Raw genomic sequence first — 14,153 nt, 5'->3', positions numbered from 1 at the left:
CGACTCTTCGGCTTAGAAATGGAGATGAGCACCCACCCCCAGAGTGTGAGTAGATCAATAGGTATTGCTCTGGCGGGAAGGTAACAGCGCTCCATGCAGTCATGCCTGTGGCCACATGACCTTGGAGGTGTCTACGGACAATGCCAGCTCTCTGGATTAGAAATGGAGATGAGCACCCACCCCCAGAGTGTGAGTAGATCAATAGGTATTGCTCTGGCGGGAAGGTAACAGCGCTCCATGCAGTCATGCCTGTGGCCACATGACCTTGGAGGTGTCTACGGACAATGCCAGCTCTCTGGATTAGAAATGGAGATGAGCACCCACCCCCAGAGTGTGAGTAGATCAATAGGTACTGCTCTGGCGGGAAGGTAACAGCGCTCCAGGCAGTCATGCCAGTGGCCACATGACCTTGGAGGTGTCTACGGACAATGCCAGCTCTCTGGATTAGAAATGGAGATGAGCACCCACCCCCAGAGTGTGAGTAGATCAATAGGTACTGCTCTGGCGGGAAGGTAACGGCGCTCCATGCAGTCATGCCAGTGGCCACATGACCTTGGAGGTGTCTACAGACAACACCGGCTCTCCGGCTTAGAAATGGAGATGAGCACCCACCCCCAGAGTGTGAGTAGATCAATAGGTACCGCTCCGGCGGGAAGGTAACGGCCCTCCATGCAGTCATGCCAGTGGCCACATGACCTTGGAGGTGTCTACAGACAACACTGGCTCTCCGGCTTAGAAATGGAGATGAGCATTAACCCACAGAATGTGAGTAGATCAATAGGTACCACTCCGGCAGCAAGGTAATGGCACTCCATGCAGTCATGCCAGTGGCCACATGACCTTGGAGGTGTCTACGGATAATGCCGACTCTTCGGCTTAGAAATGGAGATGAGCACCAACCCACAGAATGTGAGTAGATGAATAGGTACCGCTCCGGCAGCAAGGTAATGACACTCCATGCAGTCATGCCATTGGCCACATGACCTTGGAGGTGTCTACGGACAATGCCGGCACTCCGGCTTAGAAACAGAGATGAGCACCAACCCCCAGAGTCAGACACGACTGGACTGAATGTCAAGGGAAAACTTTTACCTGTACTTTCCATTTGTTGTTCTAGTGGTATGAAGGGAAAAACTGCTGAAATTCTCTCATCTAACCTGCTGTGAGAAGAGGCAGGTAATAAATACAATTATTACTTTTATTGCTATCATGATCATCTATAATACACTATTTTCCACGATGAGCCAAACAATAACCCCTATGGCTTGTTGTGAGTTTTCCGAGCTGTATTGCCATGTTCCAGAATCATTCTGACGTTTCACCCGCATCTATAACAGGCATCCTCAGAGGTATAGATGTGGGTGAAACGTCAAAGGAGAATGCTTCTGGAACACAGCCATACAGCCTGGAAAACTCACAGCAACCCAGTGATTCCAGCCACGAAAGCCTTTGACAACACAAATAACCTCTATAACACTGCCCCTCAGGTGCTTTCACTAAACAATGTACTAATAAGTACATTGCACATATTGCCTGGAATGCGGATACCGGCATTTGCTGACACCCGATCTGGGGCCAAGTTGTTGAACTGGGTCTGGCCTTCATACCTCCCTCCAGGTGGTTTGGGACCATCACTCCCATCATCCCCACTGGGCTATCGCAAGAAGTATAATCCAGTGAGAGCCCAGAAGGTGGAAGGGACTGAAGGGGCATCTATAGTGTAGAATGAATGCAGTTTTATACCACTTGAACTGCCATGGGCCAATGCTATACAACTCCATCATATGACAATGGAGGACAACACCAGAGGACAATGGAGGACAACACCAATTGCAGCAACACCAGTTTCCGGTCAAAGGAAATTGAGTAAAATGCCAAATTATTAACTTTGTTTATGGTTTTTCTATATATTATAACCGTAATTTCAATTCGCTTCTAACATGATAAATGCTAAAGAACTATGGAAGTTGTAGTTTGGTGAGACAGCAAACGATAAAGGCCGTCTACAACTACAGCTTCCAGGATTCCATGTGTTAATTCTACAGTACAGATTTATTTATTATTTATTTATTTGCAGCATTTATACTCCGCCCTTCTCACCCCGAAGGGGACTCAGGGCGGATCACATTACACATATAGGCAAACATTCAATGCCTTTTAACATAGAACAAAGACAAACAAACATAGGCTCCGAGCGGGCCTCGAACTCATGACCTCCTGGTCAGAGTGATTCATTGCAGTGATTCATTGCAGCTGCTCTCCAGCCTGCGCCACAGCCCGAGCCCACTAGAAGATACACTAGAAGACAAAGGCACCAAACTGGAGGGGAACATTTAAGGCAACCGCTGTTCTATTCGGTGTTTTGATACAGTCAACCCTCCATATTTGCTGGCGTTAAGAGACATAACTCCCAGGAAAGTGAAAAACCATGAATAAAACATAATCATTTCAGCTGTATTCAAGTGAGTTTTCGCAGACATGTTTATCCACAGAGAAACTAGAGAACAGTGCCGCCCTCCTTCCCGGATGGATAGATTATCTGTTTGCTGCATTCCTGGAATTTCTGAGGGCAGGGAGGAAATCTGAACTGAAGCAAGACCAGAAAAGTTAGTGTTGGCCCTCTAACTTTGCGAGTTTCATTATACACTAATTCTATTATGATCCACACTGTAGAATTAATGCAGTTTGGTACCATTCGAACCTCCATGGCTCAACGCAATAGAATCCTGGGAGTTGTAGTTCGACATGCTCTTTAGCCTTCTCTGCACGTCATCAAACTACAGCTCCAAAGATTCCATAGCATTCCATGGCTGTTCAAGTGGTGCCAAACCTCATTAGCTCTATGGCCAGTCTATCTATATATATAAAAGGGTAATGGAATCCCGGCACCGGACAAAACAACTAAACTAAATGCCCCACAACCTCAAAAATTAACAGCACAACCTCTCATCCACGCCTCTACGTTCATACAACAAAAAGAAGAGAAAAATAAAGTCCTAGCCACAGCAACGCGTGGCTGGGCACAGCTAATCTTTATATAGAATAAACATTAGTCACAAAGAGACACTGCAACTTTGGCTATGGCTCAATGCTATGGAATCCTGGGAGTTGTAGTTTGATGAGACACCAGCCAGCACTCTTGACAAGTCTAGAAACCTTGTAATATTGCAAGGAAGTCATACTGGAGGACCTGGATATTCCTAGAAACACTACGTTATTAACTCTGCAAATAATGCAAGCCAACAAGTATTTTTCATCAGATATAATTTTAGGTTTTAAATTTTTTGTGCAGAATTCAGGTCTGTTTATTTTTTCTCTATCACGTGTGCTTTTTGCAATGAGGCTAATCAAATAATTAATGCATTTATGCAGATATAAATGTATTGGTATCAGTGTGTAAACACATTAATTATTCAATTAGCCTCATTGCAAAAACTACACAATAGAGAAAAAAAAAACACAAATCCGAATTCAGTGCAAAAAACCTCTATACTTGTTTGCTTGTTACACGAATATGATGCGAAATGTGCAGACTTTAGAGTAGTCCACTGTAATGTACTATTCGTCAAGATTTTTAGAAGTTGACGTGATAAAAGACATTTAAAATCAACATAACTGATTTAAACTGTGCTACTCTCATTTCTGATTATTACAAAAAGTTTGATGTTGTTGGCTTGTGTAATCAAAAGGTAAACTCGTTAAACATAGAGGGTCAACCATATAGCTTTTGAAACTGTATTATCATTAACCACGTGTATGTTATCAATGTGTGCTTTAAAGTCATTTCAGATTTATGGAGACCTAAGGAACGCCTATCACATTGTTTTCTTAGCAAGATTTGTTCATGTTGCCCTTTATTTCCTCTGAGGCTGAGAGTGTGTGTCTTTCTCAAGGTTACTTCCATGGATTTTCACTGCCAAGTGTGGATTTGAATCCTCGTCTCCAGAGTTGTATTCCAGCACTCAAAAGAACTGAACCATGCTGGCTATTATCATAAATTGTATAAAAAATATGACTGCCCCAATTGAGAAAGGAGGCAATGAGCTCTCTGATGTTCACCTGGTTTCCAAACGTGTTGTTGTTTATGATTGTGAGGTGAAAACCCACCAACACATTACTTGTGACATAAATGCAAAGATTCCCACCTCTGCCAGGATATATAAGCATAGCACATATATCCATTAGTGTCTCCCACACCTACCCTGTTTCCCCAAAAATAAGACATCCCCAAAAATTAAGACCTAGTAGAGGTTTTGCTGAATTGCTAAATATAAGGCCTCCCCCAAAAGTAAGACCTAGCAAAGCTTCTGTTTGGAAGCATGCCCGGTGTCCGCCAAACAAAACACCATAGCATGCAGGATTGGTAAATGTACATACCAGTTGTATATGGAAATAATGGTAATAACAAGAAATTATTGACAGGAGTCACAGTTTGTCTGGTTTAGTTATGTTGGTTTGTAATGACAACTACTGTACAGTATAGAATAAATGTTCATTTTTTTGTTCAACAATAAATGTGAATTCTTCATGGAAAAAGACATCCCCTGAAAATAAGACCTAGCACATCTTTGGGAGTAAAAAAATAATATAAGACACTGTCTTATTTTTGGGAAAACACGGTAGTAAAAGTGTCCCTGCCAGATGTGAGGCACAGTTCCATCAAACAAACACAACCACCAACAACAGTGTCCAAAGACGAACACCTTTAATGGAAAAAAAAATGCATTTCTGAACAGTTGGATGTGTGAGGCTCATGCCTTAACAGCATATTTCCGAGGGGGGTACAGGCGCTCTTTCCGCTGCTGTTTTTTGGTCTTCAGACCCTGTTCGTGTTTGGTTAGCCTGCGCCGCATGGCACGGGTCTTCTTAGGCCTCAAGTCCAGGGGCTTGTACTTTTTGCCCTGTTTAGAGAAGAGACAGATAAATACAAGACATAGGAAGAACCCCTGAAAGAGAGGGGAGAGCTTGAAGGCAGAATATAAGCAAGAATGGTCTAGGATCCTGAATGCAAAAATGCCACTGCTTGGAAAGATCCTTCTGGTTCAGTAGAGTGACAGGTGCGGAAGATGAGATTAAAGATCAGGAAAATATACACACTAAACCATTATATATTATACAAGTCTGTTGTTCCATTACTCAGCGGCCAGCATGAAAACCAAATGGGAGTGGTAGAAGAATGGATTGTTCTGTTGTTTGCTAGCCTATCACCATTGCTTCAAAATACCAGTGAATCCATGTTTTGCATCACGTTTTCTGATTAAAAGTTTCCAACAAAGACAGATCTTTAGCTATAAGCCTTTAAAAGAGGTTTCCACAGAAGCTGATTATCACACAGAGTTATATTATTAGCCTCAGCGGGTTATGTACCTCCCAGATAACTGCATGGACCAAATGGGGCCAGCCAAAGCCATCTAGCAGGAAAATACTTTAGCAAGAACCGATTCGCACTGTATCCACCAGATTCTGAGCAGTGCTGGGTGAAAGCCTTGCCAAATATGAAACAGGTATTTCACACACCTCTATTGTGTCAATTTAGGTTTCTTGAAGCTTTCCAGACACTTGACATGACAAACCAATGCTTTCCTGTTGGCATAGTGATTTGATTTCCCCACAATATTGTCTATATTACAAAAATCTCCCACATATCCATTGATGATAAACTGTTCTGGCAACACTCTTCTAGTAAAGAACAAGTGGAAAATAAGACTCCAGACTCACTTTGTAGAACTTCCGGAGGTTTTCCTTCTGGGTTTGGTTAATGACCGTCAGCACCCTGGCGATAGATTTGCGAACCACCCGGCTTGAAATGACAAAAGGGAGAGGCAGTTCAACCCAAAGAACTTGAACTAAGCATCTGTGCAGTTGCCAATACATTTATATTCTTTACTGACATTCAGAAAATCAAAAAGCCAGATTAAGCAATTGCAACAGAAGGACCAGTAACGTAGCAGGCTCGTTTCCACTAACTAGCGATGTTTTTAGAAGCTGTATTGCTTTTGTAGCTTCTGCAGAGGTTGTCAAAGAATCTATGTTGGAGGATGAACTAAAGATTAGAAATACTTTGCATGTAAAGATATATTTAGCCAAGCACTACCTCCAAAAATGATCAAACAGACATTCTAGAAAGCAAGCAGAGGCCCATGGACATTATCATCTTTTATTGTTAGTCCTGTTCACCTGCCAATCTAATAACATCTAAATACAGAAAGTAAACTCGACAATCATACTCAATGGCCTGCCTCTATAAATTGGCCTAATTTACTTTGAGAGGATAGCAGGATATAATAAATAAAAATCCATTTAAAGGGAAAGGCCAGTGATCCACAGGAGAACAAAAGCTTGACAACTGGGGCAGCACCAAGAATTCCAAATGCCAGTCTAATGCAACTCATTGCCTTTTCTGATGCTAAACATGAGCTGTCTCTACAAAAGCATGACTACAACAGAGGTGCAATAAAACACTCACATTTTGGAGAGTTTGGAAGCTGCTCCACCAGTCACCTTGGCAACCCGTAGCTGAGACAGTTCCACCTTCAGATCCTCCAGCTGCTTCAGCAGCTCTTCCTTCTTTTTCCCTCGCAAATCACGGGCTTTAATTTTGGCCTGGAAACAAGAAGAAAAATAGATGGCATTAGAAATGCAAAATGTGGGACCTCTATAAATATCATTGTAAGTCAAGGATTCAAACTGTCATCTCAATATAGAAGTGCTCACCTCACTTCCAGCATCACTATAATCATTTTGTGATAGTTTTCAACAATTCTGATCTTTAATTCTGTTAAGGGTCATATATACATATATTTATATATATATAAAAGGAATATCTTTCAGCAGGCCTACGCAGTTTTAGTGACGAATTTTAAACTTCCATTCACTTTCTAATTTTTGTTTTGTGTATTTTCTGGGAATGTGCTTTAATATGTTATTCTACTGAGTGTTTTTAAACAATTATGTGTTTTAGCAAAATTGTAACCCACCTCGAGCTGTGAGGAGAGGCGGATAAGAAATAATATTATTATTACTATTATTATGATTATCTATTATCTTCTATAGGGATCCTTCATCTCATTAAGGATGTTATATATTTTTTAAGGGGAAAATTATTAACTGTAAGACTATCCAAAATGTTTGGGACCAGATGGATTAGGACCATGGAACATTTACATAATGAACTGTTTTGGGAAATGAGACCAAGCCTAAACACAAAAATGACTGGTGTTCCATATGTCTGTCTGTCTGTCTCTCTCTCTATATATATATATCACATATATAATATGTGATGATAATATGTGTATATATACACATATTATCATCACATCAATATTATTATCATCACCATTATATTTATTTCCATGCTTTTTTTTCTCCTAATAGAGATATTGTTCTTTATTTACTGTAAAATCAGGATAGTAAATAAAGAACAACAGAAAACAGGGGAATTCCAAACAGGAAACAATCAGGGCCAGCTAGCGCCACCCAACAAAGGATTCCCCCAGGCAGGAAGCAATCAGACTCTGAAACTGCAAGTTCCATCTTGTCTCCTGTACCATCAGTTGGGGGCCCCTCCCCCTAGTAACATGCTATGCTAATTATATATGTGTGTGCGCGCGTATTATTGTATATAATATACAATATAGTATAAAATGATATATATATATTTCATATATATATACTACTGATAATATTATAATGTAATACAATATAATAATAACAATATTACAATATAATGTTAATTATATATTACAGTGTAATGGTATTGTGCAATATAGTAATATATGGTGCCAATATTGTGCTATACTAATAATATAGTGTATTGTATATACAGTAGAATCTCACTTATCCAACACTCGCTTATCCAACAGTCTGGATTATCCAACGCATTTCTGTACTCAATGTTTTCAATACATCGTGATATTTTGGTGCTAAATTCGTAAACACAGTAATTACTACATAGCATTAATGTGTAATGAACTACTTTTTCTGTCAAATTTGTTGTATAACATGATGTTTTGGTGCTTAATTTGTAAAATCATAACCTAATTTGATGATTAATAGGCTTTTCCTTAATCTCTCTTTATTATCCAACTTATTCGCTTATCCAACATTCTGCCACCCCGTTTATGTTGGATAAGTAAAACTCTACTGTAATATTGACAATGATATTAATTATATATTATATATTACATGCAATATTACTAAAATATTACAGCACAGTGGTATAGTGCAGTATAGTAATATATAATGCTAATATTGTGTTATGCTAATAATATATTATATTGTATGTACAGATGATTTGTAAGCCGGTCTGAGTCTCTTCGGGGTGAGAAGGGCGGGATATAAATGTAGTAAATAAATATAATTAAATAATAAATAAATAAATTCAAACCCCACCTGCCTAGTTTACAAAAGACCTCACGGCTTTTGGAAATGCCTGCCATAGATTCAGGTGAAACGACAGGCGAGAATGCTTCTGGAACATGGCCATATAGCCCGAAAAACCCACAACAACCCTATTTCAGAATTCTATATAAAGGACGTTCATGTTCTCTCTTTAGAATGGGGACACTGTCTCTTTAAAAAACAGGGTCTTTTATACGGCTTTGGAAACCTTCGGCTCTCCACTCCTACATAGGCTTCTGCGGCCTACCGAGTTTGGCTCCCCGGCCGCCGCCATCCCCGCCTCCGCCGCGGCCCATTCCGGTTTGCCTCGCTTCCCCGACCTCTGCCCCGTTAATCTCGTCCACACTCAGCACCCGAAACCCCCTAAAGCGGAGCAGATGGCACCGGATTAAGACCCCCCCCCCCTTTCCCGACTCACCATCGCGACGCTGAAGAGCTGCAGCCGCCGGCGAGAAAAGGAAAGGACGGAAGCCGAGAAGGGGCAGGAAACCAGCACGGCGGATCAACCAATCGGAGGACAAGGCGGGGGAGAACGGGAAAGATTGACAACTTCCCCCCTTTTCTCATAATGGTTTAGTCCATCTAACCAGATAGGCTTCTTCTCTATAGAGACTGATGCTGGCTGTAGAACTGATATCATAAATAAATACAGTAGAGTCTCACTTATCCAACGTTCTGGATTATCCAAGGCATTTTTGTAGTCAATGTTTTCAATATATTGTGATATTTTGGTGCTAAATTCGTAAATACAGTAATTACTACATAACATTACTGCGTATTGAACTACTTTTTCTGTCAAATTTGTTGTATAACATGATGTTTTGGTGCTGAATGTGTAAAATCATAACCTAATTTGATGTTTAATTGGCTTTTTTCTTAATGCCTCCTTATTATCCAACATATTCGCTTATCCAACGTTCTGCCGGCCCATTTATGTTGGATAAGTGAGACTCTACTGTATTATCATCATTATTATAATTATAATTATAATAACTGCATGGAGCGCCATTACCTTCTCGCTGGAGCAGTACCTATTGATCTACTCACCTTTGCATGTTTTTGAACTGCTAGGTTGACAGAAGCTGGGGCTCACAGTGGGAGCTCACCCCACTCCCCTAATTTGAACCACTGACCTTTCGGTTTAATCTGCTGCGCCACCCGGGACTTACTAAATGTACATATAATATAGTATATTATTAGCATAGCACAATATTAGTATATTACTATATTACTATATTGTACTAGATCACTATACTGTATTATTGCTATTACATTGTAATACAATATTATGATCAATATTACATGTACATACAATATATTATATGATGAGTGTAGGACAATATTAGCAGTGTATATTATTATACTGTACTAGACCACTATACTGTATTATAGATTACCTAGTATATTATACTGCATAATATACCAGACCACTACACTAAATTATCATCATCATTATTATTTATTTATTTATTTATTTATTTGCTACATTTATATGCCGCCCTTCTCACCCCGAAGGGGACTCAGAGCGGCTTACAAATTAAATTTACATACAATATTATATTATTAGCATAGTACAATACTGGTAATAAATTACTATATTGTACTGTATCAATATATTGTAATATTTTTAGAAATGTTACATGTAAAATATAATATATAATTAATATTATTATATTGTATTATTAGTATTATATCGTATTATCACTATCATGTTATTATTATTATATTATATTATCATTATCATCATATTATTATTAATATTATCATTATTCTTATTATTATAATCATCATTATATTATAATATATAATTGTTATTATTGTTATTATTAATAATTATTAATGCTATCGTCGTTATTATCATCATTATATTACATTATAATATACAATAATAATATATAATATAATGTTGTTATTATTAATAATTATTAATATTATGATCATGGTTATTATTATAATCATCATGATATTATAATATACTATAATATATTGAAACATATTATTATTATAACTATTATTATTATTGACACAACGACGTTGTATGACACAGCAAACAAGATAGATATGCTGGATTTCGTTTCACAAAATCACAAGTCGAACACTTCCCAAGTGTCTAGGACTGTGTGATGTATTTTCGGATGATGCGCGCAGATCCCAGTAAGGTGGCCTTTTGCAGTTGGCAGATCATAATTTTGTCAATGTCTATTGTTTCCAAATGCCGGCTGAGATCTTTTGGCACGGCACCCAGTGTGCCCATCACCACCGGGACCACCTGCACTGGTTTCTGCCAGAGTCTTTGAAGTTCAATCTTGAGGTCCTGATAGCGGCTGAGTTTTTCCTGTTGTTTTTCTTCAATGCGACTGTCACCTGGGATGGCAACATCAATGATCCAAACCGTGTTCTTTTCCACAACTGTGATGTCTGGTGTGTTGTGTTCCAGAACTTTGTCAGTCTGAATTCGGAAGTCCCACAGTATCTTTGCGTGTTCATTTTCCACAACCTTTGCAGGTTTGTGATCCCACCAGTTCTTAACTGCAGGGAGGTGATACTTGAGGCATAGGTTCCAATGAATCATTTGGGCCACATAATAACTATTATTATTATTATCATTATTATCATCCTATTCCTTTTTTCCTTGCAGTACACCGCCCTGCCCTGAAGGTGGCGCTCGGCCTCACTCGCTTCGGAAAGCGAGAAAGAGCGAGAGAAAAAGAGTGGCAGCGGAGTCGACCAATGGCAGTGCGGCATTTGGGAGCGGGGACCAATGAGGACGCCGGATGGCGAAAAGGGGGCGGCCCGAGCCCAGGTCCAGGCAGAAGCGGCAGCGTCGCGGGGACGGCGAGGTGAGGTGGCCTGTCTGTCGGTGAGGATCTCTGGGGGGCTCCGGGGCCGTGGGAGACCCCCCCACGATGTGCTTTGTGTCATCCTGAAGGGGGCGGGCCATCCGCACGGGAGACTTACCGCGCGACAGTCCCGCTTCAGCTGCCATAGCAACGCCTCAGAGGCTCCTGTGAGGGGAGGGGCCGCTCAGAGCCCTGTGCTCTTGCCCTCCAAGCCCCGCCCCTCCCTCGCTCCTTCCCTCAGCAAGGGAGGCATGGCAACTGAAGCGGAATAATCGCGCGATAACTCTGTAGTGCGGGTGCCCCTTCCCCACAGGAGGGCTTATACTATGTTAATATGTTATTATATGATGGGAGGTGACAGAGGGCATTGTTTTAAAATAATAATAATTAAAATAATACATTTATGTGAATATAATTATTCAGTAATACTACTGACAATAAAATATAAATAATGAGAATGATAATTAAACGATTAGTAAATAATAAAATAAAATATAAATAGTAATGATGATTGTTAAATAATAATAAAATATAATTAACAATAAAGTATATATATACAGTAGAGTCTCACTTATCCAAGCCTCACTTATCCAAGCCTCTGGATAATCCAAGCCATTTTTGTAGTCAATGTTTTCAATATATCGTGATATTTTGGTGCTAAATTCGTAAATACAGTAATTACAACATAACATTACTGCGTATTGAACTACTTTTTCTGTCAAATTTGTTGTATAACATGATGTTTGGGTGCTTAATTTGTAAAATCATAATCTAATTTGATGTTTAATAGGCTTTTCCTTAATCCCTCCTTATTATCCAAGATATTTGCTTATCCAAGCTTCTGCCGGCCTGTTTAGCTTGGATAAGTGAGACTCTACTGTAATAATTTAATTATTAAATACTACTACTAATAAAAATAAAATATAAATAGTAACGATGATTGTTAAATAATAATAAAATATAATTAACAATAAAGTATATATATACAGTAGAGTCTCACTTATCCAAGCCTCGCTTATCCAAGCCTCTGGATAATCCAAGCCATTTTTGTAGTCAATGTTTTCACTATATTGTGATATTTTGGTGCTAAATTCATAAATACAGTAATTACTACATAACATTACTGTGTATTGAACTACTTTTTCTGTCAAATTTGTTGTATAACATGATGTTTGGGTACTTAATTTGTAAAATCATAATCTAATTTGATGTTTAATAGCCTTCATGACTCCAAGCCAGATATCTCCATCTCCCTAAGGCCCCTTCTACACTGCCATATAAAATCCAGATTATCTGCTTTGATAATCTGGATTTTCTGGCAGTGTAGAATGGGCCTAAGGCATGGTTTCCAGACCTGGTGGTATGGGATTCATAACTGAGCACAGAAAGGAAAATGACATTGGAGGCGGTTGTCTTACAGGTTTCTTTGGAATATGTTTGGACCCAAGGAGGATGAGGGAGCAGGTTGTAAAGGTCATTCAAAAGGACTAGGATTGAAGAAAGGCATGGGGAAGTCAAGGTGCTGTGATGCGACGTGAAGACATGTGGGGTGGTGGTTGTTTTGGGTTGCTGTGAGTTTTCCTGGCTGTCTGGCCATGTTCCAGAAGGATTCTCTGCTGACATTTCGGCCACATCTATGGCAGGCATCCTCAAAGGTTGTGAGTTCTACTGGAAACTTGGCAAGTGAGGTTTATATATCTGTGGAAAATCCAGGTTGGGAGAAAGAACTATTGTCTGTTTGAGGCAAATGTGAATTTTGCAAGTGGCTAGCTTGATTAGCATTGAATAGCCTTGCAGCTTCAAAGCCTGGCTGCTTTCTGATTGGGGTCATTCTTTGTTGGGAGGTATTAGCTGGCCTTGATTGTTTCTTGTCTGGAATTCCCCTGTTTTCTGAATGTTGTTCTTATTTTACTGCCCTGATTTTTGAGTATTTTTAAAATACTGGTAGCCTGATTTTGTTTGTTTTCATGGTTTTCTCCTTTCTGTTGAAATTGACCACATGCGTGTGGATTTCAGTGGCTTCTCTGTGTAGTCTGACATGAAGGTTGTCAGAGTGGTCCAGCATTTCTGCCTTCTCAAATAATATGCTGTGTCCAGGTTGGTTCATCAAATGTTCTGCTATGGTTGTTCTATTTCTGGTTGCACTTTATGGCATTGAATGTTTGCCCCTGTGTTCTATGAGTCCCCCTGGAGAGATAGGGCTGGATATAAATAAAGTTTTATTATTATTTATTTATTTACTACATTTATATCCCGCTCTTCTCACCCCGAAGGGGACTCAGAGCGGCTTACAAACCAAATGAACATACAATATATTATTACCATAGCACAGTATAAGCATTAAATTACTATATTGTACTATATCATTATACGGTAATATTATAAGTAATATTACATTTAATATATAATATATAATTAATATTATTATATTGTATTATTATTAGTATAATAGTAAGGTAAAGGTTTCCCCTGACATTAAGTCCAGTCATGTCTGACTCTGGGGGTTGGTGCTCATCTCCATTTCTAAGCCAAAGAGCCGGCGTTGCCCGTAGACACCTCCAAGGTCATGTGGCCAGCATGACTGCATGGAGCGCCGTTACCTTCCCGCCGGAGTGGTACCAATTGATCTACTCACATTGGCATGTTTTCGAACTGCTAGGTTGGCAGAAGCTGGAGGAACAGCAGGTGCTCACTCCGCTCCCGGGATTTGAACCTGGGACCTTTCGGTCTGCAAATTCAGCAGCTCAGTGCTTTAATACACTTCGCCACTGGGGCTCCTTATAATATAATATTATATTATATTATATTATATTATATTATATATTATATTATAATATACTAGCTGTGCCCGGCCACGCGTTGCTGTGGCGAAGTATGGTGGTATGGGAAATAAAGTATTGAGGAATTGGTGGT

The 14,153-nt window shown here is 39.6% G+C and overlaps 2 protein-coding genes across 5 annotated transcripts in view; one reads left to right on the top strand and one right to left on the bottom strand.

Annotated features, from left to right (window-relative positions):
• Nucleotides 1-4,688: 4,688 nt before the first annotated feature.
• rpl35 (ribosomal protein L35) lies at nt 4,689-8,974 on the bottom strand. Its single transcript, XM_003230007.3, has 4 exons — nt 8,819-8,974; nt 6,467-6,603; nt 5,719-5,800; nt 4,689-4,901 (listed from the first exon to the last, which is right to left on the bottom strand). Exons 1-4 carry the CDS (start codon nt 8,819-8,821, stop codon nt 4,752-4,754), a joined length of 372 nt encoding a protein of 123 aa, XP_003230055.1. The 5' UTR covers nt 8,822-8,974; the 3' UTR covers nt 4,689-4,751.
• Nucleotides 8,975-11,122: 2,148 nt separating this feature from the next.
• The window catches only part of scai (suppressor of cancer cell invasion), a 76,022-nt gene continuing 72,991 nt past the window's right edge, over nt 11,123-14,153 (top strand). For 3 of the 4 annotated variants that reach the window (XM_062959317.1, XM_062959316.1, XM_062959312.1), the window contains exon 1: nt 11,123-11,240. The gene's annotated coding sequence lies outside the window, so the exon portion shown is untranslated. Of the gene's footprint in view, nt 11,261-14,153 lie in introns of all 4 variants that reach the window. The other variant, XM_062959313.1, reaches the window with a different exon arrangement.

Source organism: Anolis carolinensis, unplaced genomic scaffold, assembly GCF_035594765.1.
Source record: "Anolis carolinensis isolate JA03-04 unplaced genomic scaffold, rAnoCar3.1.pri scaffold_7, whole genome shotgun sequence".
NCBI classification, from domain to species: domain Eukaryota; kingdom Metazoa; phylum Chordata; class Lepidosauria; order Squamata; family Dactyloidae; genus Anolis; species Anolis carolinensis.
This window is presented reverse-complemented; position numbering and strand designations above follow the sequence as displayed.

What these genes read in the sequence shown, in the direction of transcription:
- rpl35 (XM_003230007.3), bottom strand. An exon ending in GCTTCCAAACTCTCCAAAAT is followed by an intron (nt 5,801 to 6,466) that starts GTGAGTGTTTTA and finishes TGTCATTTCAAG; the next exon opens with CCGGGTGGTTCGCAAATCTA. An exon ending in ACCTCCGGAAGTTCTACAAA is followed by an intron (nt 4,902 to 5,718) that starts GTGAGTCTGGAG and finishes TTCTCTAAACAG; the next exon opens with GGCAAAAAGTACAAGCCCCT.